Source organism: Hibiscus syriacus, unplaced genomic scaffold, assembly GCF_006381635.1.
Source record: "Hibiscus syriacus cultivar Baekdansim isolate YM2019G1 unplaced genomic scaffold, ASM638163v2 tig00111393_pilon, whole genome shotgun sequence".
Classification (NCBI taxonomy): domain Eukaryota; kingdom Viridiplantae; phylum Streptophyta; class Magnoliopsida; order Malvales; family Malvaceae; genus Hibiscus; species Hibiscus syriacus.
In genome coordinates this window covers 489,224-507,159 of record NW_024063079.1, presented here as the reverse complement: position 1 = coordinate 507,159, position 17,936 = coordinate 489,224, and the positions used below count along the sequence as shown (strand labels likewise).

Here is a 17,936-nt window from a genome sequence, read left to right as displayed (position 1 = left end):
CCGAGCAGAGGCATCCTAATACTTCTAGGAGAAACGTATAGTTATGACAGCTAGAATGTGAGAACTCTCTCTTGGTATGAGTTTTATAGAGATATCTCAGTACTTTCTGATAGAGGCTTTTCTACACCCTGTCAAATGGCAATGGAATAAGAGTATCTTTGTATTTTTTCTAATTGAATTAAGACTCGATTAATCAGTCACACTAACGCAACCAAACACTATATAATATAGATATATGCACTATTTCATATTCTTTTCGTCAATTATTTAAATGAAAATATATCAACATCATCAGTTAAGTATTAATTTAGTAGATATTAATACTGATCCAACGTTCATGGAATTATAATTCAAATGTACATAAATATGATTATCTTCGATTTAAAGATTAAGGTTATGAAATGTTTAGACACTATAATTTTTAGTTTAATATATATAGTTCAGAATTTTAAATATGAAAATAATTTATATTTTATTCTTATATTATTTGAGTAATTGATTTTCTAAAGTGGGAAGAAAAAGGCTTGTGGAAACCGTATGAAATGGCGGATGCTATAGCGATCCAAAGGCGTAGCTTTCCTAGGCCGGGTCGGGTCAATATTTTCTTTCAAATTTAATTTTATTTGATTTGAATTGAATTTAAGTTACTTCTAAAGTTTATTTTACTAATGTTGAAATAATAAAAATATAAAAATAATATTTTTTAAAAATATTATAATTATGTTTTAAAAAATTATAAATTTTATTACTACATTTTAGTTTTGATTATGTGGATCTGAAATTATTTTAATCAAAGTTAGATCTGAACATGCAATTCAACTCTTATATAGATATTCTGATTACAAAAATGCACGGCATATGTTATTATTGAGTTTGTTGCATTATAAGGTACATTATATTTTGAAAAATAATATTTAATTCTGAATTTAAATATTATTAAAAACCGACTACCAACTTAAAACATGTATTAAAAACTAAAAAAAAATACGAAAAATATAAAAAAGTATATTTGTTTATTTTACTTGTTAATAAACCATATAGTCATATCTATTATATTTCAAGAAATGAAAATTCATGTTGCCTTTTCATGTAAAGTGGTACAGTCATTAATCGACTTTACTTTGTAAAAAAGGGAAGCGCTCCATTATTGCTCACTTTACAGTCCAGTACGGTGGCATCGGCATCTCAAACCACAGCCACAACGTAGGAAGCAAATGCTTTTCATTGACCTTTTTCAATGCTGTGATTGATTCCCCATTTTCTTAATTGGATTATATTTTGAATTATCTAAGCGTTAAGTTGAGTTGCATCTAATAATTTCTTTTTGAATTATTCGGTCTAGTTTGAAACTATAGTAAAATAATTATGTACATGTTAAATGAAAATTTTAAGTTGACGAGTTTTATTTTATAATTTAAATTTGATTTGAACTTTTTTTGAGTCTAATTTATAAAATTCGAATCGAATCAGCTTGTTCGAGTTTATGATAAAATTTAATTGTATATATTTATAATAGGGTAAATTGCATAATTGATCACTATCGATTAAACTTTGTATATTTTTCCTCATTGAATTTGAAAATTATAATATTTGGTCACTTTCATGTTTATTTAATTAAGATGTGGTCACTAAAGGTTAACTGTCGTTAGACTTTTAATAGGTTGTTGACGTGAAAAAGTGAATATATAAAATTAAAAATAATAAACTACACAAATGGCCACCAATATATGAACAAAATTTTGTTTTTACAATTTTTTTAAAAAAATAACAAATTCATCAAAAATATTTTATGTAGATGTCTAGGATGATTCCAATGACATAAACCCTGTTGGTTGATGCAGTCACCCACTAACAATAATATTTGGCTCCTGTTTTCGCCTTTGGTAAGGTAAGTAATGTTTTTGTCAGCTTCAAAATTTATTGATTTCAGCGTTTTGTACCACACAATTCCTTCATTTATTTATATGCATGTTACCTTAAGCAAGCAACTACATAATATGTTTAGCGGCAATTTGGTGGCTGGTGGCCTTTGTAGTTTCTTAATTCTTACTTGACAGAACCATCAAAGCACGATCATTTATTAATTAATTTATTATTATTATTAGTGTAAAGTACAACTAAAGGTCAATAAACTACATAAAGATATCTTTTTAATTTCGGTGCTTATTTCTTACTTGTGCGCCAGTCACATGCGTACAGGTAGTGGAAACCAGGCGGCAAGCTCATCCTACACCTTTCAAGAGCTACCAAATTCGTCCCCTTACTATTTTGGGGAGCTTTTGGGTATGCGTTGAATTATATGAATTTGGGTTTCGTATCGATTGGGATCGTTCTCGTACATATACTGCAAAAGGATTTTTGACCAATTTATTTCTTTTAAAACTTTCGTGGGTAAAACTAAAATTTACTAAAATATTATTGGCTATTTGTGTAGTTTACCTTTTTTAAGTTAATATAATCACTTTGCCACGTTAGCAATTAGTTAAAAGTTTAACGAAAGTTAACCTTCAATGACCGCATCTTAATTAAATAAAAACGAAAGTGACTAAATATTAAATTTTTTTAAATTGAACAAGGAAAAGTGTACAAACCTAAACGAAAGTGGTCAATCTTGTAGTTTACTCTTTATAATATTATGATACTATTTGATTACAATTTAAATGGTTTTATATAACCATATACAATACATATATATTTCTTCATATTTTTTCATATGTAATATGCATATATCATACAGAGTCGAGAGACTCGACTAAAACTTAAAAACCAATCCACTAATCACTAAAAAATTTGAGTTATTTGAGTTTTATTTTATAACTCGATTTGAATTTAAATTTTTTAATCGAGTTCAGCTTATGAAATTACAACTAGAAGTCCATTCAAATCATTTTTTTCCGAATATAGTCGAGTCAAAAAGATTAATTTTTTGAGTTCACTCAATTTTACTCATCCCTAATGACAACTTAAAACCCTAAGAAAAACGTGCTTATTTAAAATTAAATAATGGTCCAAGCAAAATCCAATAACTCGACAAAAATAAAAGTTGGTTTTACTCTATCAATTGATAATGTACAATACATCTTGTAGACACAATTGGTTTAAACTCATATTTCTAAAAAGATCATCGTTCTCTTCTATTATGGAGTCATTTGATAGATTCAGGATGATTTATTTACTTGATTGAATTGAAATTATTAATATCAATATAATTATTTGGACCGTTAGAAATAACTTCGCTTGTATTTTAAATAATTCGTATTTAAGGAGAGCGGAAGAAAATTTTTATTCATGATAAATATTAAACTCATGAGAAATATTACTTGAAACTATTAATCACATACTTTAAAGATTGTTGACTCTGTTAAAAATGTATTTTAATAAGCGAACTTTTCATAGGGCATTTATGTTTTTGGTGATGTATTTGATGATATAACGGGCTTTGGGTCGAGTAAAGTGCTACTTTACTAAACTAAGATCAAATATTGGGGTCATCCAATAGCCAAAACTTGATGGTTTATACTACCACTATTATAATTTGATATAATTATTTTTTGGGTCATAACTTATAATAATTTTATTTACATACTCCTTCCATAATTGGAGAAATTCAATCATGCAACATTTTCATTTTCATCTCCTTTATGTAGTATTAGTTATATATTGGAACGGACATAAAATTTTATATAAGGGCTAAACTTTTAAAATTTTAGGAGATTATGAATTTATAAAATTCTAAGGAGAAAAAATAGATTATCAATAAAAATAAAAAAAATTAAAATATATGATAATTTAAAATTTCTAAGAGTATGACTGCCGTCCCCTAAATATAATATTTGTCAAAATATAATAAAGTAGGTGATTTGATCTAGTTGCTAAGCAGCTATTTACTCAACTTATATGCTTGACTTTGATTCTCTCTCAATTTAATTTTTTAAAAATAATTTGGATATATTTAGAAAATAATCAGATGATGCTAGGTGTCTAAAGTTAACTATAACAAATCTCATTGATTCGAAGATCGCTAAACATGGTTGGAGCAGCAGCCATAACAAATCCAATTGGAAAACGAAGAATGAAAGGAAACAAAGGAAAGGCGTTGACAAAGGCGAGTGATTTTGAATTTTTAATATTTAGACTTCAAAGTGCCCAACTGTGTGGAGTAGAGGCCAAAGTTGATTCTAATGGGAAAACAAGTCACTCCAGCCCGTCATTCACGCCACTACTTGACTTTCAAGCGTACAACTGTGTGACCAAATCTTGTTCTTAGGGCTCAAGTACAGCAGCGTTTCTTACAGGGAACTCAGATATGAGTAATTATATTTGATTTTTGTTCATGCACTATTTATAATTTTATTTAAAAATTATATAAAAGTATGAGAAGGTATACATATAAGTAAATATAAGTTTATTGAATCACATATAAGTAAATATATGATTATGATTAACAATAATATTAATATATAATTATGATATAACATAATTAATTTTGATGCAAAAATTATTATAATTCATTTTTTTAAAATCAAAATCATATATAAATTATAGATTAAAAGATATATATAGAATTTATTATATACAACATGTTTGTTTTAACCTTAATCCTAAAATTTTAATCGTAAATAAGATCCATGACACTACAATAAATAAATTTGTGTAAATTAAAATTTACACAGACTGTACATTAGATAACTTTCAATTAATTAATAAATTAAAATTTTATAATAGCAAATTTGAAAAATACAATCTAAGGTACAATAACTTCTTTTAATAATATTAAATGTAAAAAATATAATATTTAACAATGGGTTATTTAGCATATTATCCTTTAGATTTTAGAGAATTAAAATGTAGATCTAAGTAAAGAAAGTTGGTCGGCCCATTTCAATTCAACCCATTCTCAGCCAACATTCATTTCACTTCCGTACGCTATTTATTGTTTTTTATTTATTTATTTGTATTATAAAATGAAACACTTCCCCTCCCAGAGTAGAAATTTTTCCATTAGCCATTTACTGACTGTGTCAGTAACCTCAGTCCCAAAGCAAAAGAAATGGTGGAAACTGAATCCAACGCCGCTCAAGTATCGGCCGTCACCGCCGAAGCGACGGAGCCCGAAAAGACCCTGTCTCAAGACCAAGTCGACAACACCGCCGCCAAACTCAATAACCTTACGCTCCGAATTTGGCCCCCCACTCAACAGACGCGCAATGTCGTTATCAACCGTCTGGTCGAGACGCTGTCTTCCGCATCTGTACTTTCCAAGCGCTACGTCATGATCCCGGAGGACGAAGCCTCATCCATCGCCAAGACGATCGAGGAGGAGGCTTTCTCACTCGCCGGAGGAGCGTTCTTCCCCGACGATAACGGCATCGAGATCCTTCAGATGTATTCCAAGGAGATCAGCAAGCGTATGCTCGACACTGTCAGATCTCGAGGTGCCGCCGCCGCCGCCGCCGCAGCCTCGGATGCTCCGTCAGGTACGGAAACTCCGAGTGGTTAGGAGATTTCATCGTCAAGGCAGAGGGTTGAGTTTGAGGATCTTTGTTTCTCTCTTTCTCTCTCTCTAGGGTTCCTTTTTGGATATACACCTGGAATTGCTAGGGTTTGTTGAGATCTCTTTGCTTGGCTGTGGATAATTCGAGATGCTCAATTGCAAATAAGACGATAATGGCATCTTTAACTGTAATATTTGTTTTCGAGGGTTTTCTGTAATCTTTCTGAAAATGTGCTTTGATCTTTATGAGTTTCTTGTTTTTTCTTTCTCACCATTGCTACAATGCAAAAGCAGCTTAAAGGTTGCTAGAAATTTTCTTGAGTGATGATTGTTTCTCAACAATTCAACAGCATTCTGTTGTACCTTAATGTACTTAGTGTTCTTTCACGAACTCTCTCAACAAACTAAGTTATTAGCTTCACATGAATTAGGCAATGCTGTATATAATTTTTATCTCCTGAAAGCTGAACAATGGAAACCGGAGCAATCAAGCTGAAACTTGAGTCTTGTAAGAGTTGATGTGTAGAAAGAGCTGTTTTCACTAGACGTTTCTGTATTTTATCTAGATCTTGATATGATATATGGTGTTAAATCTTTTTATCTCTTCAGCTTGCTTTTATTGTAATCCTTTTTAAAGAAAGTAATTCTTGATTCAAATATTCAACGTGTTGGGAGAGATTCTTAGGTTTAACATAATGAGATTTCTGCTGTGAATTAGAATCTAGCATGTCAGGGATAAGTGCTACTATGGAACAATTAATTATGTGTAGGTTTCATTGAAACTGCATTCTGTTGAACTTATATGTATAGTTGTCTTGGTCATCTAAGTAAACAATTTATATGAACTGAATGTAGACACATGCTCATATGACCTGTAACCATGTGCTCGTGTCAAAATAGCATAATGCTTTTAGCAAAACTTTTAATGTTTTCGGATCTCAAGCTGTTTTCATGTTCCGTAATTCCTTAACATATGTTTACAGCTTACATTATGTTTTCTTGAGTGACCTGAATGTCATTTTAATTTTCTGAATGCTGAATCTCTTTTCTTACTGCATTTCAGTGTTGAGTTGCATCTTAATCTGTTTCATATGGTTGCTACCAGTTATCATCTTGGATGAATCCGATACCTGCAGTTAACGTCTTGGTTGAAGGATATTATGTTACTTTGTTGATGCCATAAAGCCCCAATTTCTGTCTTTGAATTCTATGGTTTAGGTGGATGGTATCCCAATTTGTTAATATGTGGATGGTATTCTTTCAGTTCTTTTATTCTCATTTCCATTTGCATAAATGAAAGTTCTGTTACCTTTCAAGTTTCAACCATGAAAGTCCCAACTTTCTACATCACTGTGTTTATTTCTTGATCTTCAACAATATAGGAACGGATGAGTTTGAGATTGGGCATTTATTGTCAATTTTTATTAGATCCAAATAAAAATAATCATGGACCAATAAACATAAATATTTAATTGTTGAATATCAAAGCCTTTTTCACCAATTATCCCAAAATTTAAGTTTATGCGTAATGAAACATATAAAAACTTCTAGCTTTTGCTTTGATCAATGAAATAATCGGACTATTTAGATAACTTTCAATTAATCACAATTATTGTATCGATGAAATGAAATTAGTTGAATAATTATGTTTATTTAGGGACCATTGAAAATCTCGCTTCAACTTTATAATCTTTCATGCCTCAAAGAAACTTTTTTAAACCTTACTAAAATTTCTTGAAAATAGGAGAGATGAAGATGACGATAAGAAAAACTGACATCGTATTATCTTTTTTTCATCTAATATATCCACTTTCTGTAATAAAGATTAAAACCCAATTATGTCCCACTTACAAATATAGTAAATGCATATATAAAATCTATTCAATTTTATTATAAAATTAAGGATACCTTTATGAATAATGGAAAAAATTTATTAAATTAATGTATATTATAACTCTGAAATGACCATCCAGCTCAGTTGGTAGAGCACATGGTTCTTAACCTTGAGGTCGTGGGATCGAGTCCCACGGAGGGTATTTCATAATTCGGAGGTCTCTTACGGAAGCTGCTCTCAACCTGGTGTTGGGGGGGTAGCCTACTATCTTACCTCCTCCTTACCCCATACATATGGGAAAAAGGGACAACCATTATATATTATAACTCTGCAATACACATTATGTATGCATATTACATTTATGCCAACGGATTTTGGTATAAGTGGTTAAGATTCAAGAATTTGAGTATATATATATATATATTACATTTATGCAATTTCTTGTGGCATGCTTGCTTATGCCTTTATAGGAATTAAACATACTTAAACGAGTTGGTGGCTTAATTTTGGTGCAGTGTACTTTAGTATGCTTTATGTCTAGTGTTGATCATATTCTCAGCACCAACCACATTGATGTTTGTGCTGCTACGTTGTGTTGATCATATTGTTTAGCGTTTATGTCTAGAGTTGACGTTGTCAACGATAAAAAATAAATAAAAATAAAGGGGCGAAGGGCGCACCACAAATAGAGAAAATTAGGTTTTCAGAGAGGTTAAAGGAAGCTGTTGTTGAGTGTGGGGAAAGGTTAATTTCCAAATGTATGGTATATTTGCATGTCAAATCCTGGCTACGATATATTAGAGAATTAATTATGACAAATTTTATTTAAATTTTAAATTATTGTAATCAATTATAATATTCTTGTGATTAGTTGTAATTCCCTAACTCTAGGCTAGTCTCCTATTTATGTGCCTTGTAATTAGTTGTAATCCTAACTCTAGGCTAGTTTCCTATTTTTTTATGCCCCATCTTGTGTATATATATCCACTCTTAATCAATGGAAAACTTAAGCCAATGTTTCTCAATACTATTCTCTCTATTTCAACATGGTATCAGAGCCTAATCTTCCAGAGCATATTTTCCTCTCTTTTTTTCCCTTAACAAAAACCACGATCCTTCATATACATATATCTAAAACTACGCCACTAGTCCCTTCAATGGCTTCCCATACGACTTCCTCTCGCACTTTTACTTTACAAAATATTCTTTGTATCCCTTCCATGAAAAAGAACTTAATTTCTATTTATCAATTTTGCACTCATAACCATGTTTCTGTTGAATTCTCACCCTCTGCTTTTTGTGTGAAGGATCTAAACATGGGGACAATCCTTTTGATGGGTGAACCTAAGAATGGCGTATATGTGTGGCCGACTACATCCCCTTCAGTTTTCTCTCCACCATTACTTGCATTTTCCAGTGTCAAGACCACTTTGTCCGAGTGGCACTTTAGACTAGGTCATCCATCATTTACTATTATAAAAAATATTGTTTCCAAATTTCCTTTACCATTGTCTAGTCCGTTATCATCCTTCACACATTGCAATGCCTGTTCATGCAATAAAAGTCATAAAATTCCATTTTCTTCTTCTACCTTAACCTCATCTCACCCGCTTGAACTTATCTTTTCTGATGTTTGGAGCTCTCCTGTTTATTCTGTTGATGGTTTTCAATACTATGTTATTTTTGTAGATCATTATACACGATATATTTGATATTATCCCCTTAAATGAAAATCTCATGTGTATGATGTCTTTGTACGTTTCAAGGCATTAGCCGAAAACCAATTTAAACATCGAATTGTTACCTTCTATTCAGATAATGGTGGTGAATATCAAGCCCTTGATCTTTTATTCTCCACCAATGGTATATCACATTTTACTACACCACCCAATACACCAGAACATAATGGTTTTTCTGAACGACGTCATCGACATATTGTTGAAACTGGTTTATCTCTCCTCACTCATGCATCAATGCCTTTAACTTATTGGACTTACGCTTTTGCCACTGTTGTATATCTCATCAACTGTATGCCCACACCCATATTACATCTTTCATCTCCTTTTGAGAAACTCTTTGAGTCTCAACCCAACTACACTAAACTTCGGGTGTTTGGTTGCTTATGTTATTTGTGGCTTCGTCCTTATTCTCAGCATAAACTTGACTCTCGTTCCACTCCTTGCGTCTTTCTTGGTTACTCTTCAACACAAAATGCATATATTTGGCTCGCTCTATCCACTTCTAAAATATACATTTCTCGTCATGTCAAATTTCTTGAAAACTCCTTTCCCTTTAGCACTCACCAAATCCATCTATCACGTCCCACCCCAGAGATCATTTCCAAATGGCTTCCCCCGATCCAAATTTTACCAATTTCAAGTGGCTCACTCAATACGCCTCCACAAAGGGATTCCTCATGTCAACATATGTCACAAAATACCCAAACATACCACTGTCTTTCCTCATTAGTTGACTGTCGATCACTGTCAATAGACCTCCCTTTACCCGAACACAACTCGTTTAATCGCCAAGAAACCATCGTCGATCATTTACCACTAGAACCACACAATTTTGAGACCTCTTCTGCTTCAATCATAACGCAACCCACCCATCAAAATACCCATCCCATGATCACTAGATCAAAAAACAACATCCACAAACCCCTAACCAAAATGAACCTCACTGCTATCATTTCTCAACCATCAGACATTGAGCCTCATACTGTTTCTCAAGCCCTAAAAGATCCTAAATGGAGACAAGCTATGAATGATGAGTTTGATGCTCTTGTTCAGAATGGAACTTGGGAGCTTGTTCCATCTACTTCTCTGCAGAATATTGTTGGATGTAAGTGGGTTTTTCGTATTAAACGACTTCCTAATGGTTCTATTGACAGGTACAAAGCTAGACTAGTTGCCAAAGGCTTTCATCAGCGACCTAGAGTGGAATATCATGACACTTTTAGTCCGGTTGTCAAGCTGACAACAATACGACTTGTTCTAAGCCTGGCACTCAGTAGAGGTTGGTAATTGCGACAATTGGTTGTTAATAATGCCTTTCTTCAGGGCCATCTTTCCGAAGATGTCTATATGGCTCAGCCTCCAGGATTTGTTGATAAAGATAATCCAACACATGTATGCAAACTAAAAAAAACTATATATGGACTCAAGCAAGTCCCACGGGCTTGGTACCTTGAACTTCGCCAATTCCTCATTGAGTCTGGGTTCACAAACTCTCATGCAGACACTTCCCTATTCATTCTTCACTCAGGTGACACTACTATATATCTACTTGTTTATGTGGATGACATTATTATCACATGCACCAACACCAATATTATTCAACGCTACATTGACCTCATGACACAAAGATTTTCAATCAAGGATCTTAGCACCTTGTCTTATTTTCTCGGCATTGAGGTTCTAACCACTCCATCCGGTCTGCTACTTACTCAAAGGCGCTACATCATTGATCTTCTTTCCCGGACAAAAATGATTGGTGCAAAACCTGTTGCTACACCACTTGTTACAGATGGAAATCTCACACTTCATTCAGGTACAGCTCTAACTGACTACACAGAATATAGAACAATTGTTGGCAGTCTACAGTATCTTTGCCTCACTCGCCCAGACATAGCATATGCTGTTAACAAGCTTTCTCAATTCATGTATCACTCGACATCTGAACATTGGAATGCTGCAAAACGACTGCTTTGATATCTATGTGGCACATTAACTCATGGATTATTCCTTCACAAGGCAAATCCACTTTCCCTTCATGCCTTCTCAGATGCTGATTGGGGTGGAAACAAAGATGACTATACCTCAACGAGTGCCTATATTGTCTATCTTGGTCGTCATCCTATTTCTTGGTCATCCAAGAAACATCGTACAGTTGCTCGATCCTCCACAAAAGCTGAGTATTGATCAGTTGCCGCTACTACTTCTGAACTCAATTGGATTTGTTCCCTTCTCACAGAACTTGGCATCACTCTTCCTACACCGCCTGTTATCTACTGCGACAATGTTGGTGCCACCTATCTCTGTTCTAATCCAGTCTTTCATTTGCGCATGAAACATGTGGCACTTGACTATCAGTTTATTCGGGGTCAAGTTCAATCAGGTGCTCTTTGTGTTACTCATGTTTCCTCAACATATCAACTTGCCGACGCTCTTACCAAACCGCTTCCACGAAGCCGATTCCAACTCCATCTTGAGGGGCATATTAGAGAATTAATTATAACAAATTTTATTTAAATTTTAAATTATTGTAATCAATTATAATATTCTTGTGATTAGTTGTAATTCCCTAACTCTAGGCTAATCTCCTATTTATGTGCCTTGTAATTAGTTGTAATCCCCTAACTCTAGGCTAATTTCCTATTTCTATGTGCCCCATCTTGTGTATATATATCCACTCTTAATCAATGGAAAACTCAAGCCATTGTTTCTCAATACTCTTCTCTCTATTTCAACACGATATTAGATTTCCACTTCTGAATTGTCTTTCCAAATGTATTGTATGTTCAATTAATTTTCGATTTTCTTGGTTATTTATTGAAAATAACAGCAAATTGAGAATTTTATTAAGCACAAATGAAAGTCAAAGACAACCGTGTTTGTAGTTGCCCCGGTCGGTTAGTTTACTTTTGTACTTTAGTATTCGGTTGAAAGATTAAATTACTCGTGTCTTGCCATCCAATCCACAGGCTTGGGGCACAGCGAAAGTGAACTTGTCCGTTGCTTTCGGACATTTTCTCTTTAATCGACGCAACTCTTTGAAATAGTAATAATTAAAGGAATTTATTTAAATTTTTGAGGAAAAAATGACTTTGTTTTGTCTGATCCTTTTGTGAATTGGGAAAATTCTTGGTTCACAAAGTACTCAATGTGAAGTTGAAATGATATGATAAATTATAGTAAATCACAGAGAAAATCTTGTACATGTTGATCAATGGATGGAAACATTTAGTTGATCCAGGAGATGTTTAAGGAGCATGTGTTGAAAAATAATGGATAATGGCAGTGGACATATATCCACCTTGGGTAGTAATATTTGAAACCCTACTTTCCCCACCATTTGACCACTTCCATTATCCAACCCCAAATTCCTCATTTTGCTCACACTTTGGCCCTCACAAATCTTGATTTACTTACACACATGCCGACACCTACATAATCGTAAACAAACTTATCCATAACGGGGATACAATCTTATATATATATATATATACACACACACAACATAACAACTACAGCTACCAAAAAAGCTCGACCTTGGAAGCCTACTAGAGTCGATCTAACTTCGAATTCATTTAAAATATTAAAAGGAATATTAAAAATAAATAAATTTTTAATCGAAAATACATTAACCTAATTAGAAGATAATGTTTACAATAAAATAGATCATTATTTTTTAATTTATGAAAATGTATTTATAAATTAATAAATAAGGAGTATTAAACACAATGTATAGCATAAAACTAATGATATTATTGACAAAATTTGTTTGAAATCATGCTTCTCTTAATATTGTAAAAAACAATATTCGATTCACTTTACTAAATTCTTAAATTTATACAAATTAGCAATTCGTGTCTATTTATATTATTCATGTTTAAGGTTGTGGCTCACAATTATCAACAATATCGTTTCCAATATTTGTAAAAAGATACTATGTATTGATATTTAATGGAAAAAATAAAGGTATTATAATTGATTTTATAGTTGAATCAAAATTTATTAATTAGTTTTAGTTTTTTAATGAAAATTAATAAATATTTATAATTCATAAAACTTGAAATAAACTCAAATCTAGCTTATAATGCAAACGATTAAAGAATGAATATGCGGTCTCTGTTTTTTCAGTTCATCATTAAAACGTACAAAGATTATCCCAAATTATAATCAAAAAGTATTTCACTAACATCAGGTTTTTAAAAAGGAATGAAAAAAATGAACCCTAGACAGAAGCAGAAAATATGGCTGCCGAGCTTCTAAACAATGTTAATGTCCAGGACCTCTTCTGCTTGGTCCGGAGGCTAACCTAAAACCCAAGCTTCTAAACCAATTACGAGTGCTGGTGTTGCTTGCTGCTGATGATGAGACACTAGTTTCCCTTTGTTCTTCGTATCCTCCCTCCGCCACCGTCTTCGATGGAAGCGTTCGTCCATCGACAGCAACCGCCAACTCCGTCGAAACCAACAATGCCAATAGGCCCATCACGAAAATAATACGCTTCATCGATGTCGAGCTGTTCTCGGTAACGAAAAGAATACGTTTTCTTTTTTCTGATATATCCGAACTCTGTGTATCACAAAAATGGATTTGCTGATTGTTTTGAATTGGGCTGTCGTTGAAATATTGCAATGGTAGTGTTGCTATATATATATATATATATATATATATAGGCATTGGAGTGGGGTTGACGAGGACGGTGAGCTTTGTGAAAGTGGGACCTTTAACAGGATTGATTGACTCAGCCCCATATCCTTTACAAACCATTACTAAATACTATATTTCAAACTACTTTGTGCCCAAAATCGGTTGCGAAGCCAAGGTTTTACTTTACTTTGAGAATTTAGATTTGCTTTTTTAATAGTTGAACGATGTTGTAAAGTAATATTTGTTCATAATTTTTCTTGATAATTAACCGTGTATGTATATCTTGTAAACACAGCTATTCAAATTCAATTTTTTTAGGAATAACAACATTTTATCTTTTATTATTGAGATCACTCAATAAGTTCTATTATAAGAATTGTTACGTATTCTTTGAATTCGACTTTATACGTTAATGATAAATATATCAACATATACAATATTTATACTATTAATGAATTTGAATATAAAATTTAATAGCCAAATTTTTTAAAAAATTAAAGGAATAATGTGTGGTTTATTAAAATATTTTATTGATTTTTGCATGGTCACGTTGAAGCCATAATATTGCTTTCACACGGTTTTACGAAACATGAGACGCGTCTGATTACATCTGGTACGCGGTCCTTGCAGGTGTAATATATTCTTCCATCTTTTTAATTATATTTTCATTAATAAATAAATAAACATTTAACAGAAAAGAATTATGAATGCATTTTGAAATGATCATCAGCTTAGTTGGTAGAGCGCAAGGTTTTTAATCTTGAGGTCGTGGGATCGAGTCCCACGGAGGACATTTCATAATTTGGAGGTCTCCCACGGAAGTTGCTCTTAACTTGGCGTTGGGGTAGCCTACTATCCTACCTCCCCTTTACCCCATTACATATGAGAATAAGAGTAAGCTATTTTTTTTTAATTATGAATGCATTTGTTTCTCGGACAAAGTAGGAGATTCCTGGAAATGTCTTTTTTCCTTGAGTGCAAAGACGGTGCATGAATACAGGTTTACACAATGCCAACATTATCTCAAATTTTATTTTTCATAAAAATATATTTAGTTGAGATCAAATATATCAATCAAAATTAAAATTATATGTTTTTGTTAATATACTATCAACTTATTCACCTTTATTCTCTATTTCTATTTCTCTACATTTTTTTTGTTAATTTCATTAATTTATTACATAGAAAACTCTAAATACTACATATTTTTTAAGTTTAATTAAAATAATATATTAAATGAAAAAAAAAACTAAATCAATAAATAAATAGTGATCGATGTATGTATTCAACTCAATAATGTTATTTTTTAGTTTAAAAAAGTTAAAGATTTTTTACAATAATAATAAATAAAATGTATTATTATTCTTTTACTTTGAATTAATCGGATAATCAGTAGTATCCGATTTATTGATCAACTAGTTTAGATGGGATATTGGAGAGGCAAAGGTGACCCTCCCAAAGTTTGCTCCATTTGCAAACGTCAGGGTTCGAACCCCTGACATACTTAAGGAATCTAGTGCCTCATCCCACTAGATCAATTAGGTTCGAGTAGTATTATCTCAAACGCCAGGGATCGGGTATTATTATTATTCTTTAATCATAGTATTAACTACGATCTTGAACTCATCAAATGACATCAGCGATTAAATAGAGTATTGTTCTCTCTAAAGGTCTTGGGATGTGATATACCATTAATTATCGTTTATACCACATCATATTATAAACATAATACAAATCAATGTTTACAAGATAATTAAATGTTTAACGATTTAATTAACATAGAACGTGATTAGCATATATTGTTGTTCTATAATGAAATTAGAACATTCAAAAGTTCGAATGGTTGGGAATGAAATTAAAATTTATAAAAAAAATTGAAGAGCAATTTAAAATCATAATTTGATGATAAAATTAGAATATTTAAAATTTAGAAATCAATTCAAGATGAAGATTATAATTTAATAATGTATGATGTAATTAATTTTAATTACTTCAATGTTATGTTTGCGTTTTCTGCTTTAATAAACCAAATTTAAGAGTTAAGTGGAGTCGGCTAAACAACAAACCTTGCACAACTTTTTTCTTTTTGCATTTTTTCCAAATAAAAATCATTCAATTAACAATTTTATTTAATTGAATTTCAGATTATAACATTATTAATAAAAGTTATATCTCAAAAGTCTATATAAATTTTAATTCAATGTTATATAATTTGATATGTAAATTATATATATAATTTTTATTTAAATTCAATTAGTCATGATTTTTTAAAATTAATTTTGAGAATCAAATTATTTTCATCCCTACTGAGAGCCAAGGTTTAGCCAAAACAGGCCCTTGTGAGTAGGGTGATTGGTTGGTTTTGGAACCAATATTTAATTATTTGGAAACAGTGAGGCTAAATGCCTTAATGACCTAAAAATCTACCAATATCCCTTTCATTCTGACAATGTAAAGGGACATTTGAGTCCTAAAGCTCATTCATATTTAACCATAACGGTAAATCTCATAACACTCACCGCCCTCTACAAGGACAAGGAGAAGAAGCCTTTAGAGTTAGGACCATTTTACCCCAATGCCCTAAACTTACAATCCTTCTAACACTAGTCACTAGTAGTCTACCCCCCATTGGATTTTCTTTGGATCTTTTCCCCCCATTACTTAATATGAATGTATTGATCAACCTATATTCATATATGTCAAATACTTTGAAGAATATTCGAAGAATCGTTCATTAGACAATCGATCGATAAATTTGGTATTATGTAAGATTTTATCTTTTATACAAGAGAAGAGAAGGTAGGTAACATGTGGTGGGTGAATTTTGGAGCATTACATATGGAAATGATTATCACAAATGGACCATATGTAGGGGGGCTGACCTAATGGTTTGGCCTGAAATAATATAGATTTGTCTCACCCTATATTTGCTATTGTCCCCTCCAAGCAGCAGCAGCAGCAGCAGATGGGTTAAATAATATACACAAAAAGACCTAAATGCATTAGTCATCAGAGGGTAATAAGTTTGGCATTCCCTGAGGATGGCGACCCCTAAAACACAGAGACCCCCACCCCACACCCTCATCGGATACTATTTTCCTGTGGTGAGCCCCATTGCCATTATCATCTTTGTTTCAATAATCTTGCTTCGAAAAATTCCAAAATCTGAGCTTCATATCCCACAATTATAACAGTCACGCATTGAATGTGTATTGATAGAGTGTTCCATTCCCCATCTCTCATTCAAATCTAAGCTGATTTGATGAATTTATAACCCTGAAACTGTGGGCCTGCCATTCTTCACCCCATAAATACGTGTAGCTGTATAAATATTTTTCTCAGATCTTCAGACATTGCCTCGTTACTGATTAACTTTGTTTGATTGTTTTAGAATGCTGTCTACAGCAGCTTTAGCATGATTAATGATTTGGCTTTAAGTTCGGGTGCCAGTGTGCTTAATGTGACCATTTCTTATCTTTTTGCCTACATTAGTGTTTTGAGCCCCCCCCCCCCCCAATTTGCATTAGAGGATTGAAATAATTAGGTCTTCGTTTTATACCCATTCTAAACTATTACATGTACTGTTCAGTTGATTCATGAAAACACCCTTCAAAATAATACTAAAATTTAGGTGCAGAGAAATAAAATCAACACAAAATAAGACATGTATTAAAAGTAAGATTTATGTGGTTCAACCTTGTCTGAAGAATAACAATCTACTATAAACATAGAAATCAAGAAAAGTACAGATACATGATATTTTATGTATTCCAAAACCCGATATCTATACCAAAACTTGGTGCATCTCAAATCACTCTTCCAATATCCCTATAAAACTATCTCTGTAACGTAAGCCCCCAAAATAATTCAATCTCATAATTTTAAATGATAAGACATACTCTCTACTTATACAATCAAATATTTTGTCACAAAGAATCCTAATTCAATAAGAATTCTTACTAAATAAACTTAATCATCAAATAATCTTCGACAAATAAAATTATAACAAAATCTAACTTAACTTTTAGTTAAAATTTAAGTCTGTTCTATTTAATAAATTTAAGTTTAAGTCTTAATATTTTCATTTATTATTCTACCAAAAAGGAAAGTCATTAATATTCAATAAGTCAAAAGCATGCATTGAGCTCTGAGATGATGCATGGCAGTAATTTTCTTCTTTTTAGTGATCAGTAAGCAATATTGTATTATTGTGTTGTTTTCTTCCCAA

The 17,936-nt window shown here is 32.1% G+C and overlaps 1 protein-coding gene and 1 long non-coding RNA gene across 2 annotated transcripts; both read left to right on the top strand.

Moving 5' to 3' along the window:
- Positions 1–2,206: 2,206 nt before the first annotated feature.
- On the top strand, positions 2,207–16,490 carry LOC120160786. The gene is made up of 3 exons (XR_005519453.1): positions 2,207–2,289; positions 4,852–4,857; positions 16,479–16,490. It is a non-coding gene; the product is annotated as an uncharacterized LOC120160786 (long non-coding RNA).
- On the top strand, positions 5,000–6,090 carry LOC120160785 (MFP1 attachment factor 1-like). Its single transcript, XM_039171124.1, has one exon. It carries the CDS (start codon positions 5,051–5,053, stop codon positions 5,498–5,500), a length of 450 nt encoding a protein of 149 aa, XP_039027055.1. The 5' UTR covers positions 5,000–5,050; the 3' UTR covers positions 5,501–6,090.
- Positions 16,491–17,936: the final 1,446 nt, after the last annotated feature.

Bases quoted from the DNA above. Each gene is read 5' to 3' on its own strand.
- LOC120160785 (XM_039171124.1), top strand. From the start codon at position 5,051: ATGGTGGAAACTGAATCCAACGCCGCTCAAGTATCGGCCGTCACCGCC.